The sequence below is a fragment of the Hippopotamus amphibius genome, chromosome 15, assembly GCF_030028045.1.
Source record: "Hippopotamus amphibius kiboko isolate mHipAmp2 chromosome 15, mHipAmp2.hap2, whole genome shotgun sequence".
NCBI lineage: Eukaryota > Metazoa > Chordata > Mammalia > Artiodactyla > Hippopotamidae > Hippopotamus > Hippopotamus amphibius.
The window spans coordinates 16580315-16595411 of record NC_080200.1 but is presented as its reverse complement, the minus strand read 5'-3'; the positions used below and the strand labels follow the sequence as shown (position 1 = coordinate 16595411).

General features: G+C 56.4%; 3 protein-coding genes across 11 annotated transcripts in view; all 3 read left to right on the top strand.

Annotated features, from left to right (window-relative positions):
* MYO9B (myosin IXB) overlaps nt 1-4597 on the top strand; it is a 96087-nt gene extending 91490 nt beyond the window's left edge. For 6 of the 9 annotated variants that reach the window (XM_057708731.1, XM_057708734.1, XM_057708729.1 and 3 more), the window contains 5 exons: nt 1056-1179; nt 1679-1726; nt 2077-2219; nt 2914-3041; nt 3164-4597. In XM_057708731.1, the coding sequence (XP_057564714.1) occupies nt 1056-1179; nt 1679-1726; nt 2077-2219; nt 2914-3041; nt 3164-3579 (859 nt within the window). In that variant the 3' untranslated portion in view covers nt 3580-4597. Of the gene's footprint in view, nt 1-1055; nt 1180-1678; nt 1727-2076; nt 2220-2913; nt 3054-3163 lie in introns of all 9 variants that reach the window. The other 3 variants (XM_057708736.1, XM_057708737.1, XM_057708730.1) reach the window with 3 other exon arrangements.
* Nucleotides 4598-6163: 1566 nt separating this feature from the next.
* On the top strand, nt 6164-9019 carry USE1 (unconventional SNARE in the ER 1). The gene is made up of 8 exons (XM_057709219.1): nt 6164-6318; nt 6613-6662; nt 6807-6885; nt 6978-7130; nt 7638-7650; nt 8091-8118; nt 8393-8567; nt 8816-9019. Exons 1-8 carry the CDS (start codon nt 6178-6180, stop codon nt 8996-8998), a joined length of 822 nt encoding a protein of 273 aa, XP_057565202.1. The 5' UTR covers nt 6164-6177; the 3' UTR covers nt 8999-9019.
* A 2599-nt stretch (nt 9020-11618) lies between these two features.
* OCEL1 (occludin/ELL domain containing 1) lies at nt 11619-13781 on the top strand. The gene is given in 7 exon segments (XM_057709516.1): nt 11619-11648; nt 11650-11688; nt 12058-12222; nt 12344-12543; nt 12762-12927; nt 13164-13217; nt 13407-13781. Coding segments are annotated over 7 exon segments (777 nt in total). The 3' UTR covers nt 13530-13781.
* The last annotated feature ends 1316 nt before the right edge of the window (nt 13782-15097 follow it).

Here is a 15097-nt window from a genome sequence, read left to right as displayed (position 1 = left end):
AAGGGGACACAGGTTCAATACCTGGGCCGGGAAGATCCCACATGCTGTGGAGCAGCTAAGCCCATGCGCCACAACTACTGAGCTGGCTGGTGTGCTGCAGCTACGGAAGCCTGCGCACCTGGAGCCTGCGCTCCACAACCAGGGAAGCCTGCACACCGCAACGAAGAGTAGCCCCCACTCTCCGCAGCTAGAGGAAGGCTGTGCACAGCAACAAAGACCCAAGGCAGCTAAAAAAAAACAAAAAAAACAGAAGGGGACTTCCCTGGCAGTCGAATGGTTAAGACTCCAGTGCATCCACTGCAGTGGGCACAGCTTCAATCCCTGGTCAGGAAATTAAAATACAAAAATAAATGAATTAAAAAAAAAAAAAACTCAAGGAGGTCAGCAGACATCCATCCCTAAGAGGACATTGTTTAGGTTTTGAGTTGTGAAAACAAGAACCTGTCACCCAAGGCGGTCCGGCCACACTCAAGAGATCAGTGAACAGCAGCTGGTAGGCAGAGAGGAAGAGGGCCCCGTGTGGCCCTGATAACTACCTGGGCAGCGGTATGGTGTTGACAGATTTGCTTCCAGGTTCTTTTTTTCTTACGTGGTCATGACAGTGGGAAACCTGAGTCGTGACTGCCTCTCCATCCAGGCTGAATCCGTCCGGTCCCCCTGCACCCTCCCCGCCTCAGTACTGACCAATGAGGCTGGCCCTGACCACTGAGCAGATGTGCCTTGGGTCACAGCGCATTTCTAGAGCCCTTGGGGCTAGCTGCCTGCGGCCCCTGGACATATCACCCAGCCTCCATGGTACTGTTCCTCCTCCTTCAAAGGAGGAGGCTTCTTAAGACAGGGATTGGGGCTCAGAGAGGTGGGGTGAGCTGCATGAGGTCACACAGTGGAGTGAACTGGGGCCACGATGGGAGCCATAGCCTTGTCGATGGCCCTGCCTGCCTCTGGGTGTCTATCTCAGCCACCATGCCCCAGTCTCAGGCCAGCACCTCCCTAGATGCTGGGCCCCCACTTTGGCCATCCCCCGGGGGCGGTAGCTGAGTTCGCCTTCTCCACAGGTGCGTGGAGATGCTGATCAAAGAACAGATGAGGAAGTACAAAGTGAAGATGGAGGAGATCAACCAGCTGGAGGCTGCAGAGAGCATTGCCTTCAGAAGGCTCTCTCTCCTGCGACAAAACGCTGTGAGCAACGCTGGGCGGGGCTTTCGGCGGGGGCGGAGCCGTGGGAGGGGTGGTGGGCGGGGTTTGGATATTGGGCGGGGCCTCGCGTCTCCGCCTAGCGCACACTCCCAGCACAGCCTTGGCCACGGGCAGTCTGACCTGGCGTCTCATGGCATCATGGTTAGGGGTTGATTCCTCACCTCGGCCAAAAGACCACCGGCCCAGCTCAGCCTTGAGGCCAGCTGCCCCTCTCAGCAGTGGCGGACCTGTCTCCTACTTGGTGCTGGTCCTGGTCATCCTCCAGCCACGTCCCTGGCTGATCTGGGCCCTGCCCACAGGGAAACGTTCTCACAGCAGAAGTGGCCTCAGTGCAGGGTAGAGGGATAAGGGGCCGGTCCCGGACTCCTGTGGGAGGATCCTGTCCTTGTCCCCGCAGTCAGACGTGGCTGTGTGCCCATGACTAGCTCCTCTGTCCTAGTCATGGCCCTGTGTGGTCACTCTTTCTTCGTCTCTCCCCCAGCCTTGGCCTCTCAAACTGGGGTTTTCATCTCCCTATGAGGGGGTCCTGGTATGTACACGTACGGTGGGTCCTCTTCACATGTCTCCCAGTGCGGTGCATGCTGGGGTTCCTCTCAGCCCCTGGGGTCCTCGTAGGATAGGCCGAGCGTGTCCTAACCTTCCGGGAGTGCATGCCGAGGGAAGCCCGTTGCCCGCTGACCACCTGTGCTGAAGATGACTAATCAGCCAAGTGCCGGCCACGCGGTCCCTGCATGATCCCCGAGAAGCCTCGCTAAACATAGCCTTCCGTGTCAGAACTAACCTCCCCCGGAGCTGCCCGCACGGCTCTCTCTCCTTCGGCGAGCACTGACATCCCTCCCGCCCGGAGGGGCTGGCCAAACCTGTCGCTTTTCTTTGCAGATCAAGAACCCCAAGACCCGGGTGGCCAGCAGCGGTGGCCTGGAGGAGCTGGGGGTGCTGCCGGAGGAGGAAGCGGCCGGTGGGGACGAGGATCGCGAGAAGGAGATTCTCATCGAACGGATCCAGTCCATCAAGGAGGAGAAGCAAGTGTCTCTCTGATCCCTTGCCACCCTCGGCCGCCCTGTCTGGCCCCCAGCCACTGGCCCCCCCACTACAGGCGATCTGGTTGTTAGGAAGCTGAGGGGCTAGGCTCTGTCCCGTGCCCACCTCATGGGGCGCCGCAGTCCTAAGACACAGCCTAGGGTTCTGTTTAACCCCCCTGCTTGACCCCAGGGAATCACGGTGGCCCACAGGGGGAGAAGAGGCAACAGACGGGTGGTGCCTGAGCTTTATCTTAAAATTGGCCTTTGCTGGTGTGATCTACCAATTTGTTGTCAAGATGGAAGTATGAATGGAGGGGCTGTTTCAAAATTATGCCAGGAGAACAGATGTAATCTGGGCCACCTGGGCATCCTAATCGTAGGAATAGGGTAGGGCACTCCAGGCAGAGGGAACAACACGTGCAAAGGTCCTGAGGCAGGAGCTCCTTGCTAGCTGAGTACTAGGCCAGATGCCTGGCTTCCCTCAGCAGCCTCACACCTTCCTCACATGAGCGTCACTGGGCCAGGGGCATTTTGGACCAGGTGTGCTTTGGGGGTTGCGTTTGGGTTGCTGGGGTCAGAGAGTCTCCTCCAGGACCAGGATGACCTACTCTGTCCCCTCCTGGCCTGGCCCTTTTCCATGGGGTGGTCTTCCATCATGGAACAGCCTTGGACACTGTGACCCCCTCATCCCCAGGGAGGACATCACGTACCGGCTGCCAGAGCTGGATCCTCGGGGCTCTGACGAGGAGAACCTGGACTCGGAGACATCAGCCAGCACCGAGAGCCTGTTGGAAGAGCGGGCTGGGCGGGGGGCCTCGGAAGGTCAGTATTAAGGTAGAGTCTGCTTTTTTCCTTCCCGTGTCCACACCCAGCACAGGCCCCAGGGAGAGGGTCCGTCTGCCGGCCCTGAAGCTGCAGTAACCCTGCCATCTGTCTCTCAAAAGGGCCCCTCGCGCCTGCTCTCCCCTGCCCCGGCGCGCCCACCCCGAGCCCCCTCCCCGAGGCGGCCGCCCCTCCTCGACGAAGGCCGTCCTCCTTCATGACGGTCAGAGTGAAGACCCCCCGGCGGACCCCCATCATGCCCACGGCCAACATCAAGCTCCCGCCCGGCCTGCCCTCCTATCTCCCTGGCCGGGCGCTGGGTGCCCAGGAAGCTGCCAACTCAGTGAGGCGCCGAGAGCCGCCTGCCCGCCGCCCGGACCAGGTACACTCTGTGTATATCACACCCGGCGCTCACCTGCCCACTCAGGGCCCTCAGGAGCCCCTGGACAAGGAGGACCGGCTGCCCGGGACTAAGCGGAGATACTCGGACCCCCCAACCTACTGCCTGCCACCCCCCTCGGGCCAGGCCAATGGCTGAGGGCCTACTGTTGCCAGAGTCCGCACGTCCGAGGACAGCCCCGTGCCCGAGCTGGGCACTGGAGCTCCAGAGCCAGCCTTCAGCGGTCTGAGAAGGATCCGGAATGCGATGTGAGGTGGACACCAGCTCCAAGTGAGTCCCGGCAGGGAGAGGCTGGCTGAGGCCCGGCCACCCTTGCTGAGCCCCCACATCGCACAGAGGTGCCCGCCCCGAGCACCGAATCATGGCAGGAAGCCTGGCATCTCCCAACTCCCCTTTTGTACGTTTTTACAGTCACTGTTTCTTTGTACGTGGTTTACATAACTTTAAACTGTAACAGCCTTAACAGAAGACCAAATTGTTTTTTTATGTGTGTATGTACAAACTTTTATATTAACGCCCTGCATCTCCCTTATAACCTGGACATGAGTCTTCAGAGCAAAGCCCACACAGCCGCCAAGCTTCAGAGGCTCAGACCCACATGGAAGGATGGCTAAGGGGCTTGTCTGAGGGCTAGGACCCTGCACGAGGGGTTTGGACTTGTAGGCACTGGCTGCCCCAAGTCTGTCTTGGACTTGTACTCTGGCCTGGCCAGTGGCCACCTAGCCAACGTGCATTCAAGGGAACAGTGGAGCCTTCCGTGATGATCAAGACTGTTGGCTGGAGCCAGGACACGACGTGGTAGGTGGCCTCTGCTCCAGGCACCACAGACCTCATGTCCCAGGGAGACTCGAATGTGGCCATCACCCCTCTGTCCACTGTGCCCTGGACACAGGAGGCTGGAGGCCATCCTTGGCACTGCCCGCCCAATGTGGCAGAGCAGGAGCCCGCAACTCAGGACCACTCACAGGTGGGGAGGGCAAGGCCTGGGGTTGTACGTCCTTATAAATCTACAGTGACAGCCTGGGCATCTGGCATCTCCAGAGCGGGGCTCCCCTCTTATGCTCAGCCTACTCTCCAGACACCTGGACACATGGCCCCAGGTCTGGGACAAGAGACATCCACGGGCCATGTGAAATAAAGAAAAAGTGCCTGAGAAGTGTCTGCGTGCAATTCCTACTCAGATCAGCTCCGGGTTGGAAGAGCAGGGGTTGGCGGTGGGGTTCAGCCCTGTAGCCTCAGCCAAGAGGGGTGCAGGGCAGGGATTGGGCCCCTTGCCTGGGAGGACCTGCCTCATTCCTCCAGCCAACTTTGCTGTTGGAATTTCACACATACTCTTCATATAGGGAGGTGGGCGTTGCTGGAAGTGCTTTTTGTTTTTTGTTGTTTATACAAACAAACAAAAAGCTGTGCTGCGTGGCATGTGGGATCTTAGTTCTCCAACCAGGAAACAAACCCACACCCCCTGCAATGGAAGCACAGAGTCTTAACCACTGGACCACCAGGCAGGTCCCTGGAAGTGCTTTTTATTGATCCAGAAAGCTGGGGAGGCAGGCATGGCAGAGTCGCACTCAGTGAGGAGAGCCTGCTGTCCTGGGAGCTGCCTCCTGTCATAGGTAACCTCTCCCCAGCTGGGGTTTAAATGTCAGCTGATGGGGCCATCCCGCCCTGGTGGCGGGTGGAGTCAGTCCTGGTGGACCCACTAGAACCAGAAACAACACCCCCCACCCGCACCCCCGCAGAGGAGTTCCCAGGTTGCAACCAGAAGGGCAGTTGTGGGAACCCGCTGGCAGGTTGGGCCTGTGGGGGCTGGGGAGTTGGAGATCACGACAAACTTGAGTTTGGCTGGCACATGCCGAAGAGTTGTCAGGCTAGTCCGAGGCCACACAGCTGGGATGGGGCAGGGCTGGGATTCAGACCCTGCCCTGTCTGCCTCTAGAGCCCCACCCCCACCCCCCCACCCCCGGTTATCCATACCCTGAGTTTGGTCTCATCCACAGTACTTTACAGGGCACCAGGCCCATCGGTGTGACCTGAACACTGGTGACCTGAAGGATATGGTTAAGGGCTGCATGCCCGGCTTCGGTCCCTGTGAAGCCCCCATCCTCACCCTGTCCACTCCAGGACGGGGACTAGAGCAAGAGGACTTGGCTTCGTGGCGACGCAGGCGGGGTTCCGTCCATGGGGGACTGGGCGTTGGGGGTGACCCTGCCCCACCTCTCGTCCCCAGGTTTACGTCACTGCCACACTGCCAGTTTCCCAAGGGAGGAAACAGGTCCAGAAAAACTTAAGAAACACAACGCCACAGTGGGAGGTGGAGGCAGAGTCAAGGCTGGGACCGGAAATCATAGCCTCTAAGTCGGATTCCGAAGTCCCAGGTCAGGATCTCTCCCCCAGGAGATTCCAGGGAAGGCTGCCTGGATGCTCAGTTGCGGGAAGAACCCAGGAAGGAGTGGGGAGCTGGGGAGGAATTTTGAGCAGGGCGGAGGTAATGAGCACGTCACGCGTTGCACGTGGGCCTGACACCGAAGGACGCGATCCTTTCAACCCTTCCGGAAGGGTCATGATGCTCGCAAGGATAAGCAAGTGATTCAGCTCTGAGTAAACACGGCCGGGAAGACGCCTCTAGTTGAAACAAGACATGACTTCCGCCGCCCCAAACAAAAATGGGACAGCAAACCAACAGGGCACTTCCGCCCGGAAGGAGACCAACGGAAGGCACTTCCGCCATCTCTTAAGATGGCGCCGGCGGAAGGGGCGGGGCACCGCTGGGTGGTGATGGCAGCGTCGAGGCTGGAGTTGAACCTGGTGCGGCTGCTGTGCCGCTGCGAGGCGATGGCAGGGGAGAAGCGGGACCCGGACGAGTGGCGTCTAGAAAAGGTGAGGGAAGCCCGTGCTTCTACGTAGGGCCTGAATCCTGAAGGGTGCTCCCAGTAGCTGGAGGCCACCAGGCCCGACTCCCCCGCCCCGCCATCCGTCTGGCCACGCCCCTTCCTGTTGGTCCGCCACGTCCGGCTGCTGCTCCCCCGCCTCCTCCCCAGGGCTCAGCTGGCCCCGCCTCCTTGATATTTGGCTCCTCCCATTCAGCCCCGCCCCTTGTTGGCTCTGATCCCTTTGAGTGCGAAGGGGGCGGGGATGGTGCCACTGGGCTGATACCCCACTTTTCGTCTCCAGTACGTGGGAGCCCTCGAGGACATGCTGCAGGCCCTGAAGGCACAGGCAAGGTGAGTGGTGGTGGCCACAAGCGGTTCAAATCCGGGACAGGGACTAGAGTCCAGGATCCCTGGTCTCCAGTCCCTCCCTGCTAAGACCCTTCCCTGAGCTGGGGACAGTGGGCAGGTTTGCTTTTTCTTCTTCTCCCCTTTCAGCAAACCTGCCTCCGAGGTGATCAATGAATATTCTCGCAAGGTAGATTTTCTGAAGGGGATGCTGCAGGCAGAGAAGCTGGTGAGCAAGGGGCAGGCACCTCTGTCTCCTCAGCCTTCATCACGCTCCTCTGGGACCTGCCCCTCTGGTGACCCCTCTTCCCTCTTCTGCAGACCTCCTCCTCAGAGAAGGCACTAGCCAACCAATTCCTGGCCCCTGGCCGAGTACCAACTACAGCCAGGGAACGGGTACCTGCCACGAAGACAGTACACCTGCAGTCACGGGCACGGTACACCAGTGAGATGCGGAGTGAGCTGCTAGGCACGGTAGGGCTCCCTCCCTGGTCCCTGGGAAGCTTCAGTTGGGGACAGGAGTTCAGTGCCTGGGAGTGGCCAGGACAACAAATACTGTCAAGTACAGGGATCCTAGGGGGCCCAACAGACTCTGCCCTGGACCATCAGACAAGGCTTCCCAACAGAGAGGCATTGCAGCCAGGGCTTTGCTAGATGAATAAGAGTTTTGGTCCAAGGCAAAAACGGCACATCTCTGCTTAAGGCCCAAAGTTAGCCCAGAGCGAGGTGTAGCCCCTGCCTCACCACATGTGGAGGAGTTTTTTTTATGTGTAAAATAGAATGACACATGCCTCTATGAGTACCTTACGTGGATCAGCTAAACCCTTCAAAATATGAACTGTTGTTTTCAGTTTAAAGATGAAGAAACTGAGGCTCAGTGGTCACAGGACTTGTCCAGGGCCCTGACTGCGGGTGGGGAGTTTCTGAGGTCTAGGGTCACGGCAAGGTGGGTGACTTCATGCCTCTCCTTTTTTCCCACAGGACTCTAGTGGAGGTGAGTCAGCCTAAGCAGAACAGGACTCAAGGCCTGGATCAGACATGTGTGCTTGCTGCCCCGCATCCCTCACGCCTAACCTGGCTCCCACAGGGTCTTCCACAGCCCAGGGAGAGCGTGCCCAGGGGCATTACCAAGTTATGCCTGGAGGGGGGTGCCAGGACAGAGGAGGGGCCCCCAGAGGAAACAAAGTTGGGCACTCCCAGCCCAAGGGGCCAAGGCTGGCTAGAGGGAAGGACCTGGGGCCTGGGGGAGCCCAAATGAGGAAAGCTTCCTAGAAGGGAGTACTTTAAAGCCTGACCAGGAGCCCACCTGCTGGGGAGCAGACAGAATGGGAAACAGCCTTATGAGTAGCAGACACATCTCAGGCAATGGGCAGGAAGCTGGAAAACAGCAAACCAATTCTCTCCTTCTTCCTGCTTGACCTGTTTTGCTTTCAGAGCCTGAACTGGATGTGAGGAAGAGAACGTGAGTATCTTCAGCCCTTGGGCAGCATTGGGGGCCAGGGGGTTGGACAGACCTTGGGCCACTAAAGCATCACCACCAGCATCTAAACCACCCATCAAAAACCACTTATGTGGGTGCTCTTCCCAGAAGCCAAAACAAAAAAGGGGAAACAGCCCCAAGCAGGGCAGTGGCTGGAATCATAACCTCTTGGTTCCTTGAGAACATGTTGGTCTCTTCCCTCCTCCCCCCACCCCCATGATCTCATACCCACCTGTCTACCCGTCTGTGGGGTCAGTGGGGTGGCAGGACCTAGGCCAGGGGATGAGAAGCAGTCAGCGGCCGAGTTAGACCTCGTCCTGCAGCGGCATCAGAACCTCCAGGAGAAGCTGGCAGAGGAGATGCTAGGCCTGGCCCGGAGCCTCAAGACCAACACACTGGCTGCCCAGAGTGTCATCAAGAAGGATAACCAGGTATGAGGACTCTGAGAACTCTAAAGCCTGTGCCCTGGGGCATCCAAGAAGGCTTCCCAGCAGAAGCCTCCCTATGGCTGGGGCTTGGCCGGATGAATAGGAGTTTGGCAGAAGGCAAACAGGGCATTCGCAGCAGAGGAAAGAAACAGCACTGGTGAGGGTCGAGAGGTGTATATTTGCCCCAGTGCGGTAGGAAGAGGCCACACTTGGACCCAGTCCTGTTGATACTCTCCCCACCTCACCCGCAGACCCTGTCACACTCACTCAAGATGGCCGACCAGAACCTGGAGAAGCTGAAGACAGAATCTGAGCGGCTGGAGCAGCACACACAGAAGTCAGTCAACTGGCTGCTCTGGGCCATGCTGATCATCGTCTGCTTCATCTTCATCAGCATGATCCTCTTCATCCGTATCATGCCCAAACTCAAATAAAGACCCGCCTGGCCCGCCTCACCTGTCTTCTCTCTGCTCTCTGCCCTCCACCCCTGTCCAGGGGTACCTTTGGGATGGGCAACATGATACGAAGGCCCTTGGAGACCCTTGAGAGCTACAGAGAGTACATGAGCAGGGGAGGAAGGAGGTCAGGCTGGGGGTGGGGGGATGGGGATGGTGACTCAGCAAGCCCGCCTCCCATTCTCCACGGGTACCTACCTCACACTGGACAAGACAGGGCCCCTAGAGGCCCCAGGAGCTTCCAGACTAATAGAGTCAGAGCCAAACACATTCCTGTGGGGGCAGGATAAGTTCTGGAGGTTGGGGGAGGAGTGGGGCCATGCGTGGAGGTCAGCCTGGAGGAGGGGTGTCAGTGCTGGGCCTTCTTTGGGATTGAAGGTGATAATTCAGAGACAAGGCTTAGCCCACCCACTGCCACAGCCTGAGATCTCAGGACACTGGGGATGCTTCATACAGTCGTTCAGCAAACACATGAGAATCAGTGGAGACCCTACCCTGCCCAAGTCATAGTCTGATCATTTCAGACAAGAACTGGGTGGGCATTGGAGTGGGGACCCTTGAAGGGATTACTGAGCATGAGTCCAGGGGAACTGTGGGTTCTGGGCGCTGCTTACCCCTACTCCAGGTGTCAGGGGCAGTCTATAAGGGGGGTGACTGAAGGAACTTAAAAGGAAGAGTGGACAGGAGGTGTCTGTCCCAAACCATGGGAGCATGAACGCTGTGGGACATGCATGGAGTCGCCCATGTGGACCCCCACCCCCACCCCATCAGCACGAGTGTAAAGCCACCGGGAAGGGCTTTTTAAAACTCTAGTGGCAACTTAAAAAAAGTAGATCATAAGAAGGAAGCTCATGCTTGTGACTCAGGGATGGTTCAAGATTAGGAAGCATGTTAGTAGCCATATTAATGCACCAGGGAACAAAATCATGGGGTGAAATGGTACTTTGTACTGTTTACAGCATCCATTACCCGAAGTCTCTTAATTAAAAATAAGGAATAGAGGGATATTTTCCTCATTGAACTGAAAAACCTCAAGCCAAAAGCAGTGTTGAGTTTAATGGGCAAATACTAGAAGTTTTACCACCAAAGTGAAGAAAGTGAGGTGGGGATGGGGGGATGCTCACAGTCCACCCACCTTCTCGAATGATTTAATACTGTCTAGAGGTGCTAGTCAATGCAACTAGACAAGAAAAAGAAATGAAGTTGAAAAATGAGAAAAGAGGTGAAATTATTTGTACATGATACAACTGTCTATATAAAAGAGCTAAGCAAACTAACAAGAAGCTATTTCAATAAGAGAACTTAGTAAACAAGCAAGGGACTTAATGAGTAAATTAGTTTACTATATGCAAAAAAAATAGCTGCAAAATATATTGGAAGGTCCCATTTATAATAGTAAATGGAAAGATACACTCTCTGGTTAAATTAACATCCTTGATATACACAAAACTAAAAATCAACAAGGAAAAAAAAAAGATTTGCAGGAAATAAACAGGAAAAGACATACAGATGGTCCCTGAATTTTTTCACTCACCAGATTAGATTAGGCAAGATTTAAAACTTTGAAAGTACACTTACAGGAAGCTGTGAGGTTGCAAAGGCTGTGGGAAAAACAGCTGATTAGAGCATAAATGGCACAACCTCACTGAAGAATAACTTGACAGTATTTTTCCAAGTTAAAATACACAGGTCCCTGGGACTTTCCAGGTGGCGCAGTGGTGAAGAATCTGCCCACCAATGCAGGGGACAGGATTTGATCCCTGGGCCAGGAAGATCCCACATGTGACAAAGCAACTAAGCCTGTGCGCCACAACTACTGAGCCTGCCCTCTAGAGCCCTTGAGCCACAACTACTGAGCCCATGTGCCACACTTACTGAAGCCTGTGTGCCTAGAGCCCGTGCTCTGCAACAAGAGAAGCCACTGCACTGAGAAACCCAGGCACCACAACAAAGAGTAGCCACCAATCGCCACAACTAGAGATAGCCCATGCTCATCAAGGAAGACCCAATGTAGCCAAAAATTAATTTTAAAATAATAAAATAAAATAAAATACACAGGTCCCTTTGCCTGGGGAATTCCACTTCTAGGAATTCTACATAAACCTCCACCATTGGACAAAGAAATGTGCACTTGAATCTTTTTCCTACAGTATTGTCTGCAGTGAGGAAAATTTGTCATTGAATTAGAATCTCTCCAGGAGACATAACTGCTGCATCTGGGGACAAGTGTGAGTGAGATATTTACTTTGTCCTACGCCTCTTTTCTATTTGAATTTTCTAAACATGCCTCCAATGATTATTTAAATATTTTAAAAATATAACTGCTAGAAAATTATATATGTATAACCACTGAGTAAATAGCTAAGTACCAGTTCTCTAAAACCACCAGTTTTTCAGACAAATAAACTGAGGGTCAGAAAAGTGAGTCACGGGCGGCAAACACACAGCAGGTAGCGGTCTTTGTTGGACTCGCTGCAAGGGTGTCGGCCCACTTCCCGGTTCGCCAAACCCCGCCCCCTCACCGTCAGCCCCACCCTAAACCACCAGGCCCAACCCGGACCTGCGAAGCGACCCAGCAGTCGAGTCCAGCCTGTAGTTAATGCACTACACGGACTCAAGCGTCTCTCTCCCGGAGCGGCCCAGACTCGGAGCCCCAGACGCTGGGACAGGTGACCCCGGGCGGGAATGGTTCGTGCGGCCCGCTGCCGGGCCACAGCTCCTGTGGGTCTTCTCGGGGGCGGTGTCCGTGGGCTTCACATACCCCTGCGGGAGAGATTGCGGCCGCGCGGGGGTTAAGGCGAGCCAATCCTGGGCTGCGCGGTGACGTAATGGATTATTTGCATAGCGCGCTTTCGGGTTACGCACGCGGCGGCCGGGGGAGGGGTCTGGGGATATCTGAGGGCCAATGGCGTGCGTCTATGCAAATGAGGGCGGCGCTGGAGAACGCGCCGCGGGTGGAGAGTTGGCCGCTGCGGGAGCCGCCTCCCGGTGAATCCTCCGTTCCGGCCTCCAATCGCGACCTCCTCCTGTGTCCGCAGTCCAGCCGCCGACCACCCCCGCCACGCGCGGGCCACGACTCTCCCCGCAGGACCCGCCCACCGGCGCGGGCACGCCCGAGCGGCGCCGCCCCGAAGCCGATGCGCCCCCAGCCCCGCGGCTCCCGGGGGAACCTGCAGACCCTCCCGCCTGGCCCTGGTCCCCCGGTGAGTCTGAACGGGGGGAGGGTCCCCGGCTGAGCCTAGGCAAAGGATTCACTTACCCCTTTTTAAGGGATCCCGGCTAACCCTCGTTAACTCCAAACCATGATTCCTGCGGCATCTGCAGCGACTGGTGCCTGGAGGCCTCAAACCCAGCGCGCCCCGCCCTCTGTGCCAGCCCCAGCCCGGAGCCCACAGGACAAGGCACAAGAAGATCGTATTTGAGGATGAACTGCCCTCCGGGGCCCTCCTGGGCGCCAAGAAATCTGTTAGAGCCGTCCCCGAGAGACATGTGCCTAGGCCCCACCCCGTGCCTGACTATGAGCTGTGAGTGTCCCCACTGTGGTCCCTGATTTCTGGGAACCTGGAAGGAGCACTGAGGCTGGGGCTTTGACAAATGAATAAGAGTTTACCAAATAGTAAAAAGAGAAAAAAGGCATTTTGGGCAGGGAGCCCAACATGGACAAAGAAAAACAAATTCCACTGATGGGGGAAAAGTGAGGAATTCTTTACACTCATACTCTGACCTCCTTTCAACCTGGCAGTAAGTACCCACCAGTGAGCAGTAAGAAGCATCGGAGCTGCTATGCTGCGGTATTCCAGGACCAGTACCCAGAGTTCTTGGAGCTCCAGCAGGAGGTGGGCTCTACACAGGCGAAGCTCCAGCAGCTGGAGGCCCTGCTCAACTCACTGCCCCCACCCCGAAGCCAGGTCAGCACCCAGGTGGAAACCCCCAGCCTACAACCCTTCCAGGCGGCCCAAGCCTGGCCTCCAGAAACCCAGTGGGTTAAGATGTCTGGGCCTCTTCCTCCTTCAGACTGGGCAGGCACCACAGCACATGGGCCAAGATCAGCCCTCGACAAGGTCCACTTTGTCTGAGCCTCAGTTTCCCCATCCCTCCTTGGGTCCTGTGCTCCCTGAGCACCCCCTTCCTTCTCCCTTGGCAGAAGGAGGCCCATGTTGCCGCCCGTGTCTGGAGGGAATTTGAGAAGAAGCAGATGGTAAGTCATGCCTCCTGAGTCCTAACCCCCTCCACACACACACACTTACTCCCGTGAGGCTGGGACACTTGTGCCCAGTTTCAAGGAAAGAAAACTGAGGCTCAGAGAGGAAAAGGCAAAAGGGTCAAGAAGCTTGAGAGCCATAGGCCAGACTGCCACAGGGACTTCCCTGGATCTCACCCTGCTCAGGACCCCAGCTTCCTTGACAAGCAGGCTCGCTGCCACTACCTGAAGGGCAAACTGAGGCACCTGAAGACGCAGATTCAGAAATTCGATGACCAAGGAGACAGCGAGGGCTCTGTGTACTTCTGAGTGGCAAACAGGCAGAGGGAAACATTGGAGTGGCGGTTCCACCCTGCCCTGCTTCTCTTCCTACCTCCTGGCATTAGCTCTTGGTAAGGGATGGTGCCTAGGGTAGCCATCCCTGATTTCAAATGCCTTCGCCTTTGAGGCTGAGATCTGACAGCCGCTCCTCCAGGACCCCCATGGAGATCCCAGATCTCAGCCCGTCCCCTGGAAGCAGGTCTGCTCACCATCCCAGTGGAATAAACACTTATTGAATACAGACTGTACAGCTGCTGGAAACTCCTGATTCCACTCATTGTCACCAGAAAATTCTTTCCTTTTCCAGAGGAAAAATATTAAGGTTCTGAGAAAGGGATTTGTCCAGGGTCTCTGGGTGGGCTGTGAACCCTAGTCTGTCCAGGGGGTTTCCTCTCCTCCAAGAGCCTCAGGTGGCCTTCAAGTGGGAAGCAGAGGGGCCAACATCTAGCATCACCTCCTCGGCCAGGAAGGTCCCCTGATGTCCACCCCATGCCAGGCGCTGGGTGGGAAGGGTGGGGCACAGGTAGGACCAGGCTCCGTGTGGGGCCCTGTGTTGGTGGCCCAGCAGCTACTTTGAGTCTTGGCCTCCCAGGGGAGCCACAAGGAACAGGAATAGTCAGGCAGACTGTGGGCAGGAATGGCAGTGCCAGCCACTGGGTCACAAAGAGGCCTCAGTCCCAGGATTGGTCCTCAAGGAGCCCGTGTCCTTGGGGAAGAGCGCCCAATGTGATAGAACAATGACAGAGGGCTGGACCCGGACAGCAGAGTCCTAACAACCAGGGAGGCTCAAGATGTCTTCCTGCAGAAGAGGCCATATGGGTAGGGTTTTTTAGGAGAAGTAGGAGTTTAGCAGTCAGGCCTGGACAGGCATCCAGCTGGATGCAGGACAGACACCGTGGTCTTGGTCAGTGCACAGGTGTCCTGTGAATCTGAGAAATGGGGCATTGCTGTCCAGCCCCATTGGAATGGACAGACATTCACTTATACACAGGACACCTCAGAAAACACCTACCCAGGGCAGAAACCAACCAAGCCACCAATGGGAGAGCCCAGTAGCCTCTCCGTCCCATTCTCATCTCAGTCCCCTTCTGGGGACAGGGCATACCCAAGAGACTGTCATTCATTCCTCCCCATCTTCCCAGACCGCCTCCAAGACAGACATGGGGGAGACTGCAGTCCCAATGGGGAGCATTTTGGAGGACTGGGACTGCCTTAGGGCTGAGCACTGGCGCAGCCTGCAGGGTGAGACCTGAGTTTTTCCCTCACTGTTCTCAAAGCTGCATCTTTGATAAAGGACTTGTCTTTGCCCGAAAAGACCTCAGTCAGGGCCAAGAGGTGCTACCTACCACCACCATCTGGGCCCTTTCTACCCATCCTGTAGAGCCACTGTCTTGGCAATACATTCCATAGGTGCCTTTCCCACCACAGAGCTGGGCCACAAACTTCCGAGGCCAGGGTGCCAAGCTCCCTGGTGCTGCATCACCCCACATCAAATCAAGTCCACATTTCAAAGTCTGTCCTTAGAGGTCCCCACCTTCCAAATGCCAATTTCCAAA

Excerpts from the sequence above, each read along its gene's own strand:
- USE1 (XM_057709219.1), top strand. The coding sequence starts at position 6,178 with ATGGCGCCGGCGGAAGGGGCGGGGCACCGCTGGGTGGTGATGGCAGCG. Across the intron at positions 6,319-6,612 it reads ACGAGTGGCGTCTAGAAAAG|TACGTGGGAGCCCTCGAGGA; the intron begins GTGAGGGAAGCC and ends TTTCGTCTCCAG. Across the intron at positions 8,119-8,392 it reads CTGGATGTGAGGAAGAGAAC|TGGGGTGGCAGGACCTAGGC; the intron begins GTGAGTATCTTC and ends CTGTGGGGTCAG.